At 45.7% G+C, this 22327-nt stretch overlaps 1 protein-coding gene across 4 annotated transcripts in view; it reads left to right on the top strand.

Annotated features, from left to right (window-relative positions):
• The first annotated feature begins 973 nt into the window (after positions 1-973).
• Positions 974-22327, top strand: part of ADAM11 (ADAM metallopeptidase domain 11) — a 63129-nt gene continuing 41775 nt past the window's right edge. For all 4 annotated transcript variants that reach the window (XM_035134765.2, XM_035134764.2, XM_035134762.2 and 1 more), the window contains exons 1-4: positions 974-1376; positions 2736-2953; positions 13367-13443; positions 19226-19292. In XM_035134765.2, the coding sequence (XP_034990656.2) occupies positions 1310-1376; positions 2736-2953; positions 13367-13443; positions 19226-19292 (429 nt within the window). In that variant the 5' untranslated portion in view covers positions 974-1309. The remainder of the gene's footprint in view (positions 1377-2735; positions 2954-13366; positions 13444-19225; positions 19293-22327) is intronic.

Below are 22327 nucleotides of genomic sequence, written 5' to 3'. Positions count from 1 at the left end.
TACTAATAAATCTACGACACTTAACCGGCCCGGAACAGTCTACCAGAGAGAAGGTCGCCAGCCATGGGACAGAAGGACATCGATGAATGATAACCCAGCTTTTACCTTGGGTTTTAATAGGTTTAATAGGTTTTATTGGTAACCATATATGTAATGTATTTTTGTTAGTGTTTGTCCTTTTGATGCTATGGCCTGTCGGCTACACAAATAAAGTTTGATTTGATCCAAGACACTTAAAATATAAATCCAGGGACATTAAATGAAATCTGGGGACATTCTGGGGACGGATTTTGTCCGGGGACAGATTTGTAAATCCAGGGACTGTCCCCGGGAAATGGGGACATCTGGTAACCATACTGTAGTCTATAAGTACATGAGGACTATGCAAGACCACACCTGATTTGACTGACCTGGCATCAGCTACCAAACACTTCCCCATTTCTTCTAAATAGGTCATCCTTGCTCCTTAATCCCAGATACGTTGAACGAAGGGGGTGAATTTTGGTGAAAACTACAGGTTACCCGGTAATGATGGCAGGCACTCTGCGTATACTCAGAGGCATTCTTCCTCTCTTCCATGTTCCAGTGCTGAATCTCCAATTCATCCCGAGACCTGAATCAACTTGAGCTCCTGGCCTAATCTTCCTGAAAGAAGAAACAATTCCATGATTTGGGAGCGTGTTTATTCCGCCTTGATTTCCACCGGAGCAAACGGGTCTGATTTGCCTGTGTGCATGTGCAGAGAAGGTTAGTGTGCGCACACCCTGCTTCTCCCACCCCCTGCTTTTTGCTGGTTCCTGCTGCCTGTCCATACAGAAAGAGAGTAGGAAGGGGGGGGGAGAGAGCGACAAGAGACAGCTCTTCCATGCTAAAAAGGCAGGAGGGAGGGATCTTTGCAGCTCACGTGTCCTTTCTCTCCTTTGCCTCCCCCCTCCCCAACTCTCCCCATCTCTCTCCCTCGCATCATGTTAGACTCTTGTATCCATCACTGCAGAGCCAGGATGGAGAAATTTCCGTATCCTCCCTGCCCGTTCCTGGCTCTTCACCGGTTTTGATTTTGCCTCTGCAAAACATTCTCATCTCTCCTTTCTCTCTCTCTTTCCTCTCCGCTCCTCTTCTGACCACCTTCCTCCCCTCAGCAACAATTCCGAGCAGAAAAAGAAGAAAAAGAAGGAAGAGAGGCAAGGACCAGGGAGTATCCCAGACTTTCAATGCAAAGCAAAAGAAAAAGAAGAAAGGGCACTGAGACCTGTCTTCCTCGCATGCTGTACCAACTGGTGCCAGCCCTGATTCCGATTATGAAGGCATTATGAGCTACCCGCTACAGAACTGGGTGTTGTTGACAGCCTTCCTTTCTCTGCTGCTTTGTCATTCAGGTGAGAGGAGCCTCTCTTAGCTTTGCCCCCCCTCCCAACAACAACTTTCCCCAGTCCCTTCCTGAATTGCATTGGGGCAGAGGGCATCGTATGGGGCGGGGAACCTGGGTACCAGCAGGTTGGAGCTAACAAAGGAGTGGGAGTTACAATGCATGCATCTCTCTGAGCTAACTGGGAGCAGCATCATGTTGCACCACCGCTGCTCCCCTCTCCCAAATAATACATGGTTGCTCCGCACCGCCTTTTTGAATTGGGCACTTGAAAGGTGTGGAGGGGGGTGGGCAGGTGGGTTGCAATTTGTTACTTGTAAACATTCCCCGAGTTTGCTGGGCACCCCTTCCCCACAGTCACATTTCTACACCCACCTCGCCAGTGCTGTGACTGCAGTCTTTTCTGCTGCATAGACACATTTTTCTGCAGTTCCTTCCAGCCCTAAGGTGGAGATGGTTGAGCAACAGCTGGGGTGGACAGCGGAAAATATCTTGTCAGTTCTGCCTGGGAATGGCAGGGGTGGAAGAGAGAGTTGAGGGAAAGGGGGGGGAGGGCTGATATACACAGCTTGGGCTCACATTTCAGAGGGGATGTGTGGGTTTGGATCAGACTCTGATCACGAATGTATTGCCGAGTGTTGTTGGGTGGGACTCTGACCCCCAAACTGCTTGGGAACAAGCCCAGGCTCAGCCCTAGGTGTCTATTTATGTCAGGGCTCCTTAAGCATGTGAAGAGTGCATTTCCATCAGCACTGAACAACCAGAACAGTCCTGCACAGATCCAGGATTTGGGCATTCAAGGCATGCGGATTCTAAAAATGCTTGAGCCCCAGCACCCTTTCATTTTGAGAAACTAATAAAAACACTCATCCAGAGATGCCCTTGCAGGGAGCATACCCAGAACAATACTATGCCAGCCTAGCTAAGGGCCTGGCAGTGTAGAGTTTGCAAATGCTGAGATGGTTGGAGGAGCTCCATAGCCCTTGTTCCTTTGGTATGTAGGCCTCTCTGCAACATGTTGAATTAATTTTGTATCCTCCATGGCTTGATCTGATGAGAATTTAGCCCCCCAACATGTCCTGGGACAAACCTGAAGTCTGGAAAAGAATGCATCCACGCATGATTTAGAATACCTTTCCTTCCCCACCAAGTGACCTCAACCAACCGCCATTCCCCTCTCTGAGTTTATAAGTAAGTGTTTTCAGATCAGAAAAGGTGACCTGCAGACTGGATGCAGCCCCTCTGCCTGCTTTAGCTGCTCCTCTCAGAAATGAAGCCCCAGCTCATCAAGTCCTCCCTCCTTTCCTTTATCACACCATGATTACTGGTTTTGCATTTATTTCTTTTCTCCCCCCTTTCCTTGGAGTAGGTTTTGTAAAAGCGGGTACGCAACCTGGCGATTTGCGGAGGCGGGTCCCGAATGCCAGCTGGCGCAAAAGATGGGGTGTTTCGGAAATCACCCACCCCACCAGGCTAGTGGGGCAGAGTTCCGGGGGAGAGGTCCAAAACCATCAGCTGGACACCAGGGTGAGAAAAGAGCCTGGCAGCAGCGGAGGAGCAGGAGGTGGCGGAAAAGGAGAAAGCCCTGTAAGTGAACCCTGTCTCTCCATTTCTCTTTCTCTCTCTCTTTTTTTTTAAAAAAGGAAGACATTGTCCTAAGGCTCTTCTTAACATTATAGCAGGGGTGGGTGTGGGCGGGGAGAGCAGACTCCAAGCTGTTCTGTGAAGCCAGATGGTATGCACGCACAATGGTTGGGTGGCAAGAGCTGCTTCCAACTTTTTAATAAGATACTGTTATGCAGTGATCGGTGACAGAGCAGAGCTGCCTGGCCTCTTGGGCAGTTTGAGCATTTGTCTAGGAAGTTTGCGAGTAGCCACATGTGCATCTCGGTTGGCATTCCCCATTGCCCATCTGGCTGTAAGGAAGGTGAGAATGCTGCTCCTTTCCTAGAAACCAGAAAATGCACCCGGGCAAACAACTGTTACATCCTTTCTGCCCTTGCCCCCACCTGCATAGAATAGGATACATATCTAATTCTTCTCAGCCGGCAGCAGCTCTCCAGGATTTCCAACTCTCTGGTAGGGGGAGGTCAGGCTGCCCACCTGGCCTAGATGGAGGGACAAAATTGGGGCAGATGGTTAGCAGCGCTTTAGCTACTGAGGGTCCCAAGGAAATGAGGGATCAGGTATGTGGTGATCACATGGAAATGACAGAATGGGTATTCAAGGAAGGCAATAAATATTGCAGCCCCAGCAGCCTCCCTCCTTTGAACAGGAAACACTAGCATTTATGGTTGATCTTGATCTTTCCATCTGGTCCCTTGAATTTTGTTTTGGGTAGTTTTACTGTTGCCAAGGATTCCTAAGACAATTTTTTTTTGGCAATTGTAGGTAAGCTTTGGAAACTAAGAACTACATCAAAGCAGAATGCTTCACAAGTTCTTAACTCCTCTACAGGATAAATAGGAAAAAGCTGTGAACGACTGAAACTGTTAGATAAAAGCAGAGCTTCGTGCTCTTGTTTAAACTATTGACTAACATTACATTGGCTAAATCTGCGTTGCCCGATAGCTTGGTTCTAAGGTTGTGTGGTAGCTGGGTTCCAAAGTTGTGCAAGTTCATTTTAAGAGCATAATCAAATAAAACTGTGATCAGAAATTGTGAACAGAGTAGAACAATATTTGGATATACCATTCAAGTCTTAAAACATGGCAACATGAAATGCTGCAACTGTAAATGTCCTGACTTAGAGCAGAATTATAAATCTCTGCCCTGGTTTCCTGGTACCAGAAAAAAAGGGAAGGATGAGGAATCAGAGAAAATTGATGGGGCCGGGGGGGGGGGGAACAAGTATGCAGTAGCCTTCAGGACCCCCAAGCTCACACCTCACTTTTAACTAATCTCCCAAATGGGGCCACTTTAGATTTTTAATGTCTTGTGTGTTACTTATTCCACTGTCTCGCTGTCTGGGTCTGCCTCTTCACACACATCAAAGGCAGATCTAGGGGAGCACGATTGGTTTGGTTCCACCAGCAACGACTTCCAAAGGAAGATCTTGGCATCGCACAGGGCGCAACTGAAATTTGAGGTGCCAAGGTCTGCCACTGTGCACGCACAAATACACACACCTTCCCCATTGACCTTATAACTTTCTGTGCACATCTTTTCTTTTTCCTCTCTTGTTGGAAGATGCTTGTGGCCCTGCTGGTTTTGGATTTGGGGTGTGTGTGGAGTTTAGACAAAATCATGACCTATGTGTTGGTTGAAGTCCCCCAGTTGAAGATCAAGGATGCAGAGGGGTTGGGGTGACCCAGGGAAAGGCCAGAGTCAATTCTCAGTGAAGCACTGCTGCTCCTCAATAACAGGAAACCTGATTTGGTATGGATCCCATTGTAAGCCATCGGAAAGTTAAGATGTATTAGATATGGTGTGGTGAACCCATGGCCCTCCAGATAGGACTACGACTCCTGTGGTTCCTTCCTACTGGCCTTGCTAGCTGAGGCTGATGGGAGTTGAAGTCCAACAACATCTGGAGTGCCAGAGGTTCCCCGTCCTTCACCTGGATAACCTTCCCATGTACTCTAGCCTAACAATTCCATATTTCAGTGCTAATTTCATTGTCCCCTGGATATGAAGCTCTTTACTGTTTGCTTTCCTTCTAGCACTCATGATCTTTTTTTGTGTCTGCTGCTCTTTCTTTCTTTCCTAACTTTTGCATAGAGGACTGGGTAGCAGCTGTGATAGCAAATATAACCTTGCAAACCTTGTTGCAAATCACTTTGAAATTATTAGTGGAAGGTGATGGAAGAAGTTTGTAAATAAATAAAGCTGTAACCTTAACCCCTCTTACCTGGAAGGAAGCCCGATTGAATTCAGCAGGAGTTTTTAGAGTAGACATGGTTAGGATTGCAATGTACATCTCCAAGTTCAGAAGCAAAACATCTCTTACTGCTGTTTGCAGGCAGGCAAACAGCAGAGGAAAGTTGCTGCCTCCATGCCCTGCTTATGAGGTTTCCTTGTTGCATCTAGTTGTCCACCACTGGAAAATGATGGCTGGATCTGATCTAACATGTTGTTAAAATCCTGAGCTACACACAATACAGAATTCATTGCCACAAGACCTATTGATGACAACTAATTGAGGCTGCTTCCAGATGACCTATTTATTGAACATTTATTGAACAATTGCAGGGAGATTAGGTGATGTTGGCCATTTAATGAGCATTCTTTCTTGTTTTGTTTGCAGGGAGGTTAGAAGACATTGTACCAAAGCAAAGCAAAAACTTCCATGTTCAGAAGCTAGCTAGCTGGGGAGGGGGGCAGCATGATGGGGGCTGGCATCATTCCCTACTGAGAGCTTCATTACTGAAATATTGCTGACCCCACTTGGTTTATCGAAGCAATTCTTACATTCTTAAGGAAGACAGAAGCTGTTGGTTTGAACCACATGACTTGGCGTGCACCCCCCCACACACACACACCATGGTTTTTAAGGGGCGCTGTTATGCAAGCAGTACTTTGCTTTGCACCAAATCCTCCCACGAAACACGCTTGAGAAATACAAGCTTGTCTTTCTTGCAAAGAATAGAGACATGTTAATGGATTTATTTTTAGTATAGGTTGTTAGATATATCAATATTCCAACTAGAACCTAAAGGGGAGATAGTACAGTACATGTGGCTGTTCTGTGTCTCAAAAACCACATTTCCCATACTGGTTATCCTCCTGCTCTGCCCCACTTAAAAACATTTGCAAACCATTCTTTCCCTTCTACCTTTGGGTCTCCTGATCTTTTTTTCACATCTCTTTCAGTGGAAACAGTTCAAAAAAATCTCTTTTTCTCTTGACATATGGAGTTGCCAAGCCACTTGACTACAGAATGAATCCTGGAGTTTGTTTGGGTCTCTCTCTCTCTCTCTCTCTCTCTCTGAAATGTGTTTGGCTCAGCCTTCCGCGAACAGTGCAAAGATGCAAGGGAATTAAGAGGAGAGAGCAGTGGAGACTTATAGACAGCCAAACAGAACTGAAGGCTCCTGGCATCCTTTTAACAAGAGGGATTCCCCACCACCACCACCACCAGTAGCTCTACTAGGAATTGACAGCTGGCAGCCTTGGATCTCAACAGCCCCCTCCCCCAGTGGGGCAGAGGTCTGGAGATTCAGAAGACAGAACATCTGTGGAATTTTTTGGCAGGATTCAGAGCCTTGGCTCCCTTCCCTGTGCATAGTGGCCTTTTTGCAAAATCGAGTTGTTGTCCAGAGATCTAGGCTTTTGGTGGGAGAGTCATTTCCCCCCATGCCAACAAATGCAAGTTAGCCCCTTGGTTTCCATGCCTCTGATAGCTGAGGTCCATTTTTGGAAATTAAAATTGGAATTACCCTTTACTCTTTCACTCCGGTCATGCACTATGCAAAAGGCATAGCCCTTAGAGGAGCCCCACCTTCTTTGTAGGGTTGCCAGACTCAATAGAGGACAGGACTTCTGTGCCTTTAATTGCCCTGCTCTCTTTTGAGTCTGGAAACCTTAAAGAGAAACCAGCAGACCCTTTGCTTGGAAATTAAACAAAGGGTCTGCTGGTTTCTCTTTAAGGTTTCCAGACTCAAAAGAGAGCAGGGCAATTAAAGGCACAGAAGTCCTGTCCTCTATTGAGTCTGGCAACCCTACTTCTTTGTGCATCACTGTTCTGGGGATGCTTCCTGATTGAAAGGAGGCAAACTCAGATCAGTGACTCATGGAGAGACCCAACAGGCAGCATCCTTCAAAGGCAGGTGAATTTTCCGTATCTCTGCAACAGATCAAAATTATCAGGTCATTCAATTCCTCTGGATCCTGAAGAGCTATGGCAGAATCACCCAACCCAAAGCAGGCTAATTGAAGAAGGCTAGGCCTGGTCAATAGATGATACAGAGATGCAGAACTCTGTAAGTATGGTAGGTGTTTGGGAGTCACACAAACATTTTGTTAAGAATCCTGGGAACTGCAGTTTGTTAGGAGTACTGGGAAGTGAAATTTGTGGTAAACTACAGTTCCCAGGGTTCTGTGGGGAAATCCATGTGCATTAAACGTGTTTATATGTCTGGTGTGAATGTGACCTTGGGAATCCAGGCACAAGAGACTGCCTCTGCCTATGAGGAAACATTAGCAAGGCACTATTGAGAATGGGGGTGTTGTTAGTATAGGCACTTTAAAAGACTTGAGTGAGGCACAGGCTCCTGGTACAGATTTGGATGAAATTTGCATATACGGTATGTCTCCTTCCCTGCTCCATCCAATTACGGAGTGTGCCTCTGGGTAAATTAAGATGGTGGATAACTCAAATCTTATGATAAAACAACGGCTTCTTAAAAAGATCAAGTTGGGTATGGAGTTATGAGCCAAAGAGATAAGTAACTATACAACCCTTAGAAGACATCTGAAGGCAGCCCTGTATTGGGAAGTTTCTTAATGTTTAATGTTTTATTATGTCTTTATATATGTTGGAAGCCACCCAGAGTGGCTGAGGCAACCCATTCAGATGGACAGGGAATGATAATAATAATAATAATAATATAGGACGTCCCTGTTTTCATTGGAGTAATGTTGGAAGGTATGCTAATGTCTCCCACACACTTGTAAATGTTTCCAATCCACTCTTCTCCCACCCCCACCTTCAAACCCTCTTTAACAGATTCCATTAAACTCTCTGCTGTAGGTGTATGCAAGTGCTAAACTAGATTAAATGGGAGGCATGTAGAAGATCTCATCCATAATGAATAAGATAATCACTCAGCCACGATGGAAGCAAAGGTAGAATTGCTTCTGGTGGGGTGGTGGATTGCTGGCTGGGGCAGGGTGGGTGGGGGCAGCCCAACGTGCTGAGCAAGTGTGATGCACAGCTGATTGCAGTGTGGATGGGTTTAAACCGCAGGTTGTCCTTTGTGATTTTCAGTCCCTCCCCACCCGCTTCCAGGCGGTAGCTAACTCCAGAACAAAATCTTTGCATTGCCTAGATAAGCGAGTGAGAAGATTGATCAGGCTGGGCGTGGCAGGATTCTGTTAAGATTCCTCACTGTGCATGGTACCATTTTTGTGTCCCAAACACCTTGACAATCTTTATCCTTTTCCTTGCGACAGCTGCCCTATGGAGATTTTTTTGGAGGGGGGTGGGGCTTCACAGGCCTCCATCCCACAGAATGTGAAATGCTAATGAAGTGGAAATGCTTCTGGGCATGTACTAAGATTGCTTCCATACTAGATAATTAGTCTGGAATTGCCATGCTTCGTTCACTCACTGTTTGCAACGAATGCATTTGACGTTGTTGCAAAGCCACTGCATCCCAATGTTCATAGGAGCCAACTCCTAGGGGCTGAGGTCATTTCCACCCCCACCCCCCATTAAAATATTTGAAGCAGCCGAGCTTCCCAAAAGTTGATGGGCATTGTCATTCAAATGGTGTGCATGTGATTGGTTGGTCTTGTGATTGGTTGTGCGGGGTAAGGGCTACCTGCCCCCAACATATTTTAATCAAGTTGGCACCCCTGCCAATGTTGCTTCTCATCTTTTTCATATCTGATTTTTGTTGAAGTTGTTTGCAGTGAACCAGCAGCCTGTTCAGGAGTGAGAAAGCACTACTGAGTTTTTTCAAGAGACATTGTGTCTTTAATTAAAAGCTTCTGCATCACATATTCCTGTTCAGCATGGCTGGGGGAATTAGTGATGAGCTGTGACTTCATTCATCAGCTTCTGTTTCCTGTTTTGTGGGGAGGGATAATTACTGGTTTCCTTTCATTTTTGCTGTGAAAGAAATGAACAGGAGACCATTAATTAAAGACCCTCTCCTGTGAAAACAGATGCGGTAATTAATCAGCAACACTGCACCAAACAGGAAGATAGGAAACAGAATTTGCAAAGAGGAAATCACTAATTAATGTTGCAGGGGACCTTTGCTTAGCAGGAAATGGATTCTGGCTATGGGGAAAATACATTGCTGGGCAATATAGTGCTATATCAGGTGCTTTGTGGAATCCATATTTTAATTACGTTCTGTTGATTCTTTCTGTTGATTGAGGGAAAAGCCTCAGCTTTGCTAAAGGGCTGTAATGTGGAATAACTTAGGTGTCTAGAAACCAGCAACTGAAATTATTGAGCAAGGCTTCTAAATCAATTTAAGTCTGCAATGTCCATCTGATCAGGCAGTATTTTTAATTCCAGTCATGTACAATTACTTTCCAAGATTTACTTGGTAATCAAATGATTTTTTTTCAAAAGTGTTTACCAATTAATTGCATGTAATAATTTGTTATAGTTTATTGTTTTGTGCGGGTTTTTTAATGTTGTTGGTGATGTTTTCGCTTTGTGAGCTACCCAGCAAACTCTTGTTATAGGGTGGCTATATAAATGTAATAAATAAATATCTCCTAGTTTCAACTCTGCAGCTAACTAACTGCAGGGCCAAGCTAACAGTAACAGGGCAGCCAGATTTTTACTTGGGGAAGAGAGCTTTATAAGAGGTGTACACAATAAAAGCAATAAAAGTATTGATTGATAGAACATAAATAAAATCCACAAAACTGTTAAAAATGAATAAAACACCGAAGGAATCTGTAAAACAGAAAGCAGAATAATGAATGTCCAAGTGCATTTGGTATTTATGTGTCTGCCGTATACATGTAGAAAATGTATGTGGGGAAACTAATGTTTTAGCCCCCAAAGAGACTCACGGGTGAAGGGAGCTATGCTCTCTCCCTTCTCTTCCCCTGCCTGCTTTTGCTGCTCTCTGTCAATTTGGGCAACTGTTGCTCACTGGATTTGGCCGAGGATAATACTGAACAGGCAGCAGGCAGCAAGGTCAGGTTGGGAAGCGTTCAGCTCGTGGCTCATTTGAAGCAATAGTTAGACCCCACCTTTTTTTGTTTTAAGTGAATATAGTAGACATGAAGCACTTCCAGACTGTTACTATTTTCAGGTGGGATTTGATCACATACTGTGATCCATGTGGTATGACAGACACATATCACTGTCTGATATGTAACTGGAGGAAGTTACGAAAAGTCAGTGGCGCCATACTGAGGACTCATTTCTGCCATTATGTAGAATGGACCTCCGGATCCCTTCTGTGCAGTCAGGTGTATATACTTTGAATGCATATAGGGACTGTGCAGTCTAGTGAAAATACCTAAGTCACAGGTGGACCTGCCATAACAATCTTGCTTCTCTCTCTCTCTCTCTTTTTCTCTCTTTCACAATACTTATATACTGCTTGATGGTAATAAAAAAAACCCAAGGCAGTTTCCTTTATGAACAAAGTGAAAGTCATGGTCCTGGTACAAGTGATCCCCAATCGCTTACGTCTCTCCCATTGTGTTCATTGTCTATTTATTCTTACTCGCTGCTTGCTTCCTTTTTTTTAACCAGTTTGCCATTCCGTAAACGGAGTTGCCCTCTTATTCCATGTCTGCTTAATTGACGCAGGGAAAGCATTGCACTTGGGGAAAAGCCCTTCGAAAGTCCAAGTATGCGAGAGGATACCTGCTTGACGATATTTGTATTCAGGGTTGTTATCCTAAATGGCAACAGCTGCTGGCTGACAAGGGATTCCATGGCATTTCAATCAGATAGCCCAATTCTTACTGCTTTTTCTTGGCCGGTCCACTAGCTACTGCTTGCTTGTAGGGAACTCTGCATGCTACCTTTCTCAGCACACCAGATATACAAGTCCTTCTGGGTTGCCATATGTCATCTTTTTCCAGGACGTGTCCTCTAAATGGATATGTAAAATCAGAGTCGTAGCAATCCATAGTTAGAAGCAGAAGTCGGCAAATGTGTCCTCTTTTTTGCTCTTCAGAGTATGGCAATCCTGTTTGTTTGCACACAGCTGATTATCCTGGCATGGGGCAAAGACGAGTCAAAACTATTTGGCCTTGCTAGGGTTCCTTTTTCCTCTCTTCTACCCCATTTTAGCCCCACCCCCCCCTTGAATCTATATAGAAATAAGGTTTGGAGCAAATTTATTGCAAGATGCTAAACTGGATGCACAAGTCAGCCCACAGCAAGAGTTAAAACACATTTCTGTTGGAGTGTTCAGTGAAAGTGTCATACCCTTCAGTTATCTTTTTGATTGCAGCTAAATATGTTGATCCCTTGATGTCTCTCCCTGGAAATCTTATTTTTCAGTCCTTGAAATGCTCTTGTAATTTCACCCTGCGTTTTCCTTCCTTTTCTCTCCCCCCCTCCTCCCACCTTAAAGAAAGGAGAGAGCACACAACAGAGAAACCAGAACTGGCCCTAATGTTTGAGTCACCTTCAGATCCAACCTTAGTCACTCCCTCCTCCTCCCCCCTCTCCCTTCCTTTCCTCCATTGCACAGCCAAAAATTGCATTATCCCAATTTGCTGCAGCAGCATTTGAGCAGGGGTTACCGTACTTTGAGCCAGGACTCAACCCCAGAAGCTTTTAACCTGCTACATCCAGTCATTCTGAAAACTTTTTTTGACTCAACTGTTCAGTACTCACCCTCCCTCCCAACAGCACATAGCTCTGCCCTGTATATGACATTCTTTCCCCATCTCAATGGATCTTACAAGTCCATCACTTTTTTCACTTGATGCGATTAGGTCCAGGAAAACATGCAGTAAATTCTGTTGGCAGTACATTCTGGACTGAGGGAAAGGAGGACTTTGCAAAATACAGCATTGACTTACGGAATTCAGTGCCACAAGATGTGATGAGAACCACCTGCTTAGAAAGCTTTAAGAGAGATCAGACAAATTTATAGAGGACAGGTCTGCCAGCAGTTTATTATCCATAATAGATAAATGGAACCTGCATGTTCAAAGGTGATATATTTCTGAATACCAGATACTTGGGCAGATGGACTTTTGGTTTGGTAAGTGGGAGTTTTTCCAGATAGCCATCTAGAATAGGAAAACCGCTATGTGCATAGTTAAATTCCTTTGAAAGAGAGCGAGAGCGAGAGCATTGCAGCAGCTTAAGCCAAGCCAATATAGAAACCCATTATCAGAGATGTATGGAGGGAGTATGCTTAATCAAAAGATGAGGGAATTGCACTCTGCACATGCCTAGGGGTGTGCATTCATAGAATCATGAAGTTGAAAGGGACCATAAGAATCATCTGGTCCAGCGTTTCCCAAACTTGGATCTCCAGCTGTTTTTGGACTACAGTTCCCATCATCCCCGACCACTGGTCTTGCTAGCTAGGGATGGTGGGAGTTGTACTCCAAAAACATCTGGAAACCCAAGTTTGGGAAACACTGATCTAGTCCGACCCCCTGCAATGCAGGAATATGCATCTGTCCCATATGAGGATCAAACCTGTGACCTGGTGTTATCAATACCACACTCTAACCAAATGAGCTATCCAGGCCATTGTATTATTATTATTTCATTGGGGCATAAGAAGCTGCCTTCTTCTGAGTCAGCCCATTGGTCCATCTAGTTCAGCATCACCATCGTTAACTGGCAGTAGGTTTTAGCCAGAGTCTTAGCCCTATATGGAGAAATTGGGTTCAGGATGGGACATGACTAAAAATTGTGGCCTTAGAGAAGACATGGAGAAAGGATATGGAAAAAATATCTTGAGTGACAAAATTGGGGTCTTAACAGACATGCTAAGACATAAAAAGGGAGAAGTTGACTAGTTTTGGACCGTCAGCAAGACTTCAGGGGTATGAACCTGGGACCTTCTGCCACTGGCGGAGGAAGAGGAGTGCGGGGGGAGCATACTTGGTTTTGAAGGAATATTGCAGAACAACCCCTGTCAGTACTGGTTAGCCCAGCCGTTGCCCAGCCTTTTGCCTTCTGGATGTTGCTGGACTCCAACTCCCATCAGCTCCAGCCAGCACAGCCAGTGGTTGAGGATGATGGGAGCTGTAGTCCGGCAGTTTCTGGAGGACAGCTGCTTCGGAAAGGCTGGTGTAACTGATACACTTAAAATAAATGCCAGGGAAGAACCTGAGAATGTGTCACTCTGCCCTCACATGGTCTCTCTTTGTTTCCATCAGGTTATACACCTGGCCCAGGTGAGTTTCCTTGTCCATGCCTTTGGCTCAGCCTTCACCTTGGACCTTGAGTTGAACCAGTAAGTATTCTCTGCATCTTTCCTTCAGACTCAGATGTGGGTGTTCCCTTGTATGTATGAGGTGTGTGTGTGTGGCTGGTGACTGGGAGCAGCCTCCGGGACCATATAACACCGGTCCTGAAAGACATACATTGGCTCCCAGTACGTTTCCGGGCACAATTCAAAGTGTTGGTGTTGACCTTTAAAGCCCTAAACAGCTTTAGGCCCAGTATACCTGAAGGAGCATCTCCACCCCTATTGGTCAGCCCGGACACTGAGGTCCAAGGGCCTTCTGGCGTTTCCCTCATTGCGAGAAATGAGGTGACAGGGAATCAGGCAGAGGGGCCTTCTCAGTTGTGGTGCTCACCGTATGGAACACCCTCCCATCAGATGTCAAGGAGATAAGTAACTATACAACTTTTAGAAGACATCTTAAGGCGGCCCTGCATAGGGGAGTTTTAATGTACTGTTTTACTATGGTTTTTGGGAAAGCCACCCAGAGTAGCTGGGGCAAATCCAGTCAGATGGGTGTGAAATAATAATAATAATAATAATAATAATAATAATAATAATAAATTGCTAGTCAGTTCTGTGGCCATGAATATTTGTTCCAGGCAGATGGTGAGAGGGCTTAAAACAAAAGTCAATTGCTGGAATGTACAGCTTCATAATAAGGTAAGGGAGAGGGAAAGGTCTTCTACAGGTATCTTTAAAAGCCCTGATCAAAACAGCTTTTTCATTAAAAAAGAAAGAAAAAAGAAATGCAGGGCCCTACAGATATTATTAACTGTTCTGCATCCTTGCCACATGCCACACTTGTGATCTGTGGACTAGATTTTGAGAACCCATGAAGAATTCACTGCCAGAAGGAACCTACAGTATTTTATTCATGTAACAAAATTTATATACCACTTGATGGCAATAAAACAGGCAGCCCCAAACTTCGGCCCTCCAGATGTTTTGGACTACAATTCCCATCTTCCCTGACCACTGGTCCTGTTAGCTAGGGATCATGGGAGTTGTAGGCTAAAACATCTGGAGGGCCGCAGTTTGGGGATGCCTGCAATAAAACCTCTGAACTCTTAAGATATGGTGGTCTTTAGATCAGAGATGGCTTTTTAAAAGGATCAGACAGATTCACAATGGACAAGTCCATCAATTAGCCACACAACAAAATTGCACTGTGCTTTCATGTCCACAGTTGGTCTAGCAGCAGATGCAAGGGCAGTCTACAAAAAAGTTAGTTCTGTTCCTCATGCCCTGCTTTGTGTGCTTCCAGAGGTGTCCACCACCATATGTGAAAACAGAATGCTGGATTATGCCTGCTTCTCCCCACTGTGTGAACCCCATGCACCTGAGAGTCACTTTACACCTCTGCTTAGAAATTAATCCTTTTACATACCAGTCGAACTACCAGAGTGGAAGCTACAGAAGTGCAGTAGTTGCATGTGAAGTTATCATGACAATAAACCTAAGACTTTAATTGGTGCCTGTGGATGACATTTCTTTTCTTTCTTTCTTTTACATATAATTTTTATTAAATTTTCTATTTTATAATTTAAAATACTCATTTTACATCCTTATCAATTATTTCCCTTATTTCCCTCTTTCTCTTCCCATGGTTCATTTTACATATCATAAATCCCTGCACATTTTGTAAAAATTATACCTACCAGTATTCTTGCATCCATCAAAACTTGTTTAACCTGTTGAATTTATCTTAATGCTGCCAGCGTTTTCAGCTGTACACAATTATTTCCCATTTATTCAATAAACGTTTTCCAATCTTCCAGATGATGTTTTTATAGATATGGAATGACTTGGGACAGAGGATGTGATTTCCATCAATCTGGACATCTCGTTTTATGGTCTTATGGCCCCTTGAAGAATAACAAATTTCTTGTGGCATAAAATGACCTAACCCTTCATCAGATGAATGAAACAGCTGACATCTAGATGGATGGGGACAAGACTAGGGTTCTCCAAACTTGGGTCTCCAGCTGTTTTCGGACTACAACCAGGGGCGTAGGAAGGGGGAGTGCGGGGGTGCAGTCCGCCCCGGGTGTCATCTTTGAGAGGGGTGACAAAATGGCACGCCGTGGGGGTCGGCACTTACCGCAGGACCTTGCCTGCAGCGCACCTGAGCCACGTGTCTCTCCAAAACGGCAGCATGGCTTGTGTCTGCCAGGCGGACTCTCTGGGGAGCTCACTGTGCCACCCCCGTGCGCAGATCGCCACACCGCCCCCATGCGGTGCCCCCATGCACAGATCGCCGCGGCACCCCTGTGCGGCGCCCCTGTGGGCAGCTCGCCCCGCCCCCCTAGGTGGCTCGCCCTGCCCCCACCACTCCTGGTGCCGGAGCAGCTAGCTACGCCCCTGACTAGAACTCCCATCATTCCTAGCTAGCAAGACCAGCAGTCAGGGATGATGGGAATTGTAGTACAAAACCAACAGGAGACCCAAGTTTGGCAAACCCTGGACTAGAGAGAGAAAAGTTAATAGTGGAGTCAAATAGCTATGAAGTGCAAGAGGGGCTGTGTGCGACAGTTCAGCAGAAAGCTTCAATGTATACGAGATAAGTGTCTACATTGCCTCTTTTCAACAACAGTAATTGGTGATAGCGCGACCATCCAAGCTTTGCTATGTTAATTAACACCTGTAGTAGTACAGAAAACAGTTGTCTCAATTCAAGCTCTTGGTTTTTGTGTTGTTGTTTTTTAAACTGGGCCTGGGATAAACAATGTACAGAATGCCAAGCTTGTCTTTGCACTGGAAGTCTCATGAGAGGGGCTGCCACTTGTCGACGTGTGAGGTGGTGTGCAAGGCCGTAAGGGAATGGATGTGCACGTGCTTGTGTTCTTAGCGCATGACTGCCGCCGAGTGTGACAGGATAGGAGCCGCAGTGAAGGTGTATCTGTGTGCTGATTGTGTATTCCTCACGACATGCCAAGGTATGTGTGACAAGATGTGTGCGTGGGTGCAATCGTCCTACTGGCACTGCTTGTGTATGCATGAGGGAGTTTGTAATGGGAGGCTTACTGCATGAGAGGGAGAACCACTGCACGTTTACACCAGCCCTATCCCATTCTTTTTTATGGGGCAGTTTTGGAGTAAACTGTGTGTGTATTGCATCCCTCGGCTGGTTACAGCCTTGAGAAAATGGAAGCGGAGAGACAGAAATGTTCTGTGCAACTCTCGTTCCATGTTGGAGAATCCTGATAAAATAAAAAAAAATTCCTTCAGTAGCACCTTAAAGACCAACTAAGTCTAACTAACTAATCCTGATGTTAGCTGAAGCACAAAGAAGGTATTGTTACAGGCCACCTCAATCTCTGCTGAGTGATAGCAAGAAATCCCTGGGATCTTGGCACTTAACCAGGGTTTGTGTTCCTTTGGAAAGAGATGAAGCAGAGACCAGTACCTTTAAGAAATATGGTTTTTTAAACACACATTTACACCTGAAGCCTTCCATGGAGTGGGTTCAGAACACTACACTCCAAGAGTGTCCCTCATTGCTTCTCTCCCTTTGCCCCTCTCTCTGGCAAAAAACCAAGCTCTGATTAAACCCCAGCACCCAAGAATCTAGAGGGGGGAATATGGCACCCAGGGATCTGGGGGATCCCTGCTCCCCCACTAACCCATGACACCATGTAAGGGGGGGAACAGTAACTGATTTCTGAAGCAAAATCTAGACTGCCAGGAAGTTGTATATTCTGGCCTGGCTTGTTCCTGACTCTATTTTTGCAGGTATTCCTGGAAGTTGTGTTTGCGATTATGGGTGTAGATATGGGTGGTGGAATACAAACCATATTCGTGCATGTATGTAGAATGCAAAATGCAAGTGTGACTGAGCAAATTAAGGTGAGATTGTGCGCCTAAGAGTTCGGCCATGTATTTTGTGACACTAGACGTGCGTCTCTGTGTGTATTATGAGTTTGTCTTAATTTATAGAGCGTAGTTTGTTTGTTTATTAAATTTGTATACTGCCCTTCATCCGGAGATCTCAGAGCATTCCACAGCCTAAAAATACAGAATAAAAGCAAATAATAAGGATAAGAACAAGAACAAAACAAATCCCCACTGTGTAACAGTGCTGGGACTGCGTGCACTGCTGTAATGATCTGCACTGTGCAGTGAAGAAGTTTAGCTCCCCCCCCACATTAGTCACCACATATGTAATAATAATAATAATAATAATAATAATAATTTATTATTTATATCCCGCCCATCTGGCTGGGTTTCCCCAGCCACTCTGGGCGGCTTCCAACAGAAAAATGAAATAAAATAATGTATGAATATATATATTTGTGGGAAGTTTATTTCCCCCTCTTCGGTGAGACGGCAGTGTCTGAAGGCTGCGATTAGGTGAGTGCCCTTGAATATTTAATAGGGCATCTGGATTTCTGCCTCTCCCCTGCCATCCTGCAAGTAAATTAAGCTCAAGGCACCAGGTTACCCGTAAGACGAGGTGGCCGATGAGTCTTGGGCTGTAACCAGAGATGGTGTGATTAACCGCATGTGTCAGGTAATTGAGTTTTGCCCCTTGCCAATACGTGCTTTCATCCAGGAGCCCAGATGCCCTGAGCCTGACGGAGCCTGATCCCAGAATCTTTTTCTTAGCGCTGGGATTTGCCTTGACACTGTAGAACTGGCGGGAAGCATATTCTGGCCTCTGCAATTGGCCAGGACATTAAGGGCTGCTGGGGTTGTGCATGTCAGTGTCTGATTTGATTTGTATTCTTGCAATCTGTTGTAAGCAGCCCAGAATATCATTTGAGTGGAAGGTGGGACTAGGTATAAAGATGCACCTCTTTACCCTGGCCTTTGATAGTTAAGATCTGTGTGTTTTTTGTGGGACCACCTCTGTGATTGATGTACATCCTTTGGCTTGTTTTAAACTGTTTAATTGGGTTTTTAAAGCGAGATGAGCGCCGCAACCCCAGAGTCGTCCGCAACTAACCTAATAGTCAGAGGTCCCTTTATATGGTTGTAACCTGCCCTGGGACTTTATGGTGAAGGGCAGGTAAGAAATCTCTTAAATAAAATAAATAAACTCCTAGAAATAATAATTATTTTGTAATAATAGAAGGATTTTGTTACTGCCCAAACCAGCCATGCCATAGAGGAAATCTCAATTACCAGTAGCTGCATTACAGTAATTCAAATTCTTTTTCTCCCAAGGAATCTCCTGGCCTAGGCCTTCCAGGGAAAGTCTGCATATTCAAAGGGCTAGGCTGGCAGAAGCCAAGAGGAGCCAGCTGCTGGTGCATTGGAATGAATGGGGTGTCAGGGCTCTTGACACCCAAGGAAGGGATAATGGAAACTCATTCATGTTGGTTTGGGGAGCAGTGGGGCTCATTCCAGAGCCCTGTTCAGGCCATTGAGCTTCCTTAGGATGGGCATGCACACAGAAAACATGCCAGGTAGGGATGAGATGCTAGCAGCCACCCTGAGCGAAAAAGGTGAATGGGCACAATGGGCACAGTGCGAAACGGATTTGGTGTGCCATCTCTACCAGAAAGTCTAGGTAGGTTTATTCATTCCATGTGATTTGGTAAGAAAGGAGTGGGGAAAACAGGAGGGTGGGAGTGTGATTCCATGTATCATAGCAATATAGAATTGGAAGGGACTATGAGGATCATCTAGTAGTCCAACCCTCTGCAATGCAGGAATATGCAGCTGTCCCAGACGGGAATCGAACCTGCAACCATGGCATTATCAGCACCACACTGTAACCAACTGAGCTACAGTATATCTGAACATAATGCTCTTCATGCATCTCCCCTTTCCCTTCTCTCATCAGCCACCTGCTGTCTTCACATTATGTGGAACGCCATTTCGGGGAAGATGGAAACGGCAGCCACACCACGGTAAGGGGACACAAGCTAAAGAGGCTTTCTTGTGTTTATGTAGATACAATTTTTCAGTGCAAGTCCCTTGTTTGAGTGACAAGCGACTAATTAGTTTAATAAATGAATGAATATTTGCTCCTCCTTCCCTGAGCGTAAATAAAGTGCTTTTTCATCCTCACTGATCACAAAACATCCCAAGATCTAAGACCAGGCGGCTAGGCTTCTGCATTAGAGGATGGGGGTTCTGGGAAAGTCTGAGACCCGGTGTTTTTTTTAAATTTTAAATTAACCTGGCCAGTCTCCTGCACACGAATCACAACTCAGCACAGTTTACAGTTGTCCTAGGCTGGGTCCCTCTCTCTGTCTCTTCCACCACCGCTTCCTCCCTCAGACATGAAAGAGCTGCCAAGAGGGAGATTGTGGAAGGCCTCTCGGTGTTTGCAGCTGCTAACGCAGTGAGGTGGATTGCAGACGCTGAGTCTTAAAACGAATGAATGGGAGCTCCAGAAATAGCCCTGCTCGCACAAGCCAGGAATTGGTGCAAACGAGAGCTTCACAAGTGGAGCATCAATAATTCTAAGTGTTTGCTAAGTGGTTGGTCATGCACCCTCACAAGCAGTGGGCGGCCAGATCCTTTGAGGGCCCCCCCCCACTTTTTCTCCCCTCTCCCTCTTTGCATAGAGCTCTGGCTTCCCCCATCCCCTGCTGAGCTAACCTGAACCACACTGCCTTCTATAAATAGACCTTGGGGGGGGGAGTGGGAGGGGGCTCTCGCTTGCCTATCAGACTGCAGCAGCAGCCTTGAGCACCAGCCTGTGTGTGCAGGGGCACACGTGAACTGGTGCATGGCAAGACTCAGGGAAGGGAGGAGAGCGATCGAGGGAGTGAGATAGCAGGCCTCTTCCCCGACGCAGTCCATGGTGGTATGTCTCTGAGCTAGTTCATAACCATGGATCCCCTATTGTGTGTATGCATAACGTGCGAAGGTGTCCATTGTCTGGCAACTGGTGGCAGGGCTGGACCAAGACATTTTGGCACCCGAGGCAAACCACAAATGGTGCCCTCCCTGCCTGCCAGGGAAGAAGGGGTGAGTGAAGATCTACATCAGGAACCGGGGGGGGGGGGGAATAAAGATTTGCGTCAGGAATGAGGAGGGAGGGAAGATATACATTGGGAACAAGGTGGGGAATCGTATCAACCTTATCTGTTGGCTGAAGTGGGAATCAAAGTCTGTAGCAGTGGGGAAAGGGACCTGCTCTGAATCACACCATTTCCTCCCTAGAGATGGGAGAAGACCAACAGTGCCTTCTGTTCGCAGAGAGGCCACCAAGGAGGTGGCAGTTCTGGCTACCAAGGAGTGCGCTGCAGCTGTTGCTGCCACTGCAGCAGCAGGCAGCAATGCAGTCCTTGGAGGTTAGCTCTTTTGCCCCTGTGGATTCTGCCCCCCCCCCCCCGAAGCCTCATGATGGGCTGGCTGTGACTGGCAGTGTCCCACATTCCATTGTTCTTAATTGCTGCCTGTGTCTATTTGATAACATTGCTAAGCTAACTACCTTGCCTTTATTTTTGACTTCTCTTTCTCTTTTGAACCTCACCTTCCTTTTATCACCGTCACACTGATTCTCCTTGCAGAGCATGGCGTAAAGTAAACCTACCTTTGCCCTCACTCCCATCCATTCTAGCTCTGGTTTGCATGCTCCTCTGGTCACTTCTCACATGGACCTCCACAACTGTCTCTCTTTGGGCATATCCACACTTAACTTTCCTCCACACTTTCCAGGCACGTTCCACGATTTAAAGCTCAATGTCCAAGTGCTATTTTGTTTTGGAGCTTTCCTCATGAAAACCTGCTCTTCACTGCTGAATCTTCAGCTTGAAAGAGCGGGTTTTTTGTTGGGAAAGCTCCAGGGTGGGGGAAAAAAGAGCATTCAGACACACAGCTTTGAAGTGCGGATCTGTGCCGCAAAAGGAAAGGGCAAAGGACAAGTGTGGATAAGCATAGATCAGGGATCAGCAAACTTTTCCAGCAGGGTCCATTGTCCCTCAAACCTTGTGGGGGGCCGGACTATACTTAAAAAAAAAATGAACGAATTCCTATGCCCCACAAATAACCCAGAGATGCATTTTAAATAAAAGGACACATTCTACTCATGTAAAAACATGCTGATTCCTGGACCGTCCGCGGGCCGGATTTAGAAGGCGATTGGGCCGCATCTAGCCCCTGGGCCTTAGTTTGGGGACCCCTGGCATAGATCATTTCATTGCCCTCTAGTCTCAACTATCCAGAACTCAGATGCCCAAATGGTTCACTTTCTCCTGTTGTTCAGTCTGCAACACCACCAGCTTCCCATTTCCTTCTGGCTAGGACAATAATAATATTAATGATGATGATGATAATGATAATGATAATATTTATGCCCTGCCCATCTGGCTGGGCTGTCCCAGCCAGATGGGCAGGGCATAAATATCATCATCATCATCATCAATATTATTATTCAACACTGGCTCCTTGCCCTTTAAAGTACCCATTGTCCTTCCTGGATCCTATCTTTTGGCCCAACATGTCCCTGGCCACTGCCTCTGCATCCTGAAGAACATTTGCTCTTTGAAACTTAGGCAGTGTACACACCACCATCTTGAAACGCAGCTAGGTGGTTCTTTTTCTCAATTTGGATGGAAGCTGGGTTTTTTTGGGGTGGGGGGAGAGGCATCAAAACTCATTACTGTATTTCCTAAGAAACTACAGGATAGCTCTGGATGTGTGTACATCACTTCCCAAACCGACAGTGGGAGCCCCCTGAATATAAATGGGACAGTGGACCCAGCCAAGTATTTCTTGCCTCCCTTTATGTCTGAAGCTCTGTTCCCAGACTACTTATGTGGTACCGCCTGTCTTTCTCTTGCACCCCTTCAAATCCAGCCTCCAAACCTCTGATAACTCCCCTATCTATTAGTCTCCTCCTGGAACCAAATCCTCAGTGTGTGCAAACTGCATTTGTACATAGCCACCCCCAGTTGCTCTTGCCTCCCTCCCCTTTGCAACAGCTTCATTG

The sequence above is a fragment of the Zootoca vivipara genome, chromosome 13 (assembly GCF_963506605.1).
Source record: "Zootoca vivipara chromosome 13, rZooViv1.1, whole genome shotgun sequence".
NCBI classification, from domain to species: Eukaryota; Metazoa; Chordata; class Lepidosauria; order Squamata; family Lacertidae; genus Zootoca; species Zootoca vivipara.
Note: the sequence above shows the minus strand (reverse complement) of the source record. Positions and strands in the feature narration are given on the sequence as shown.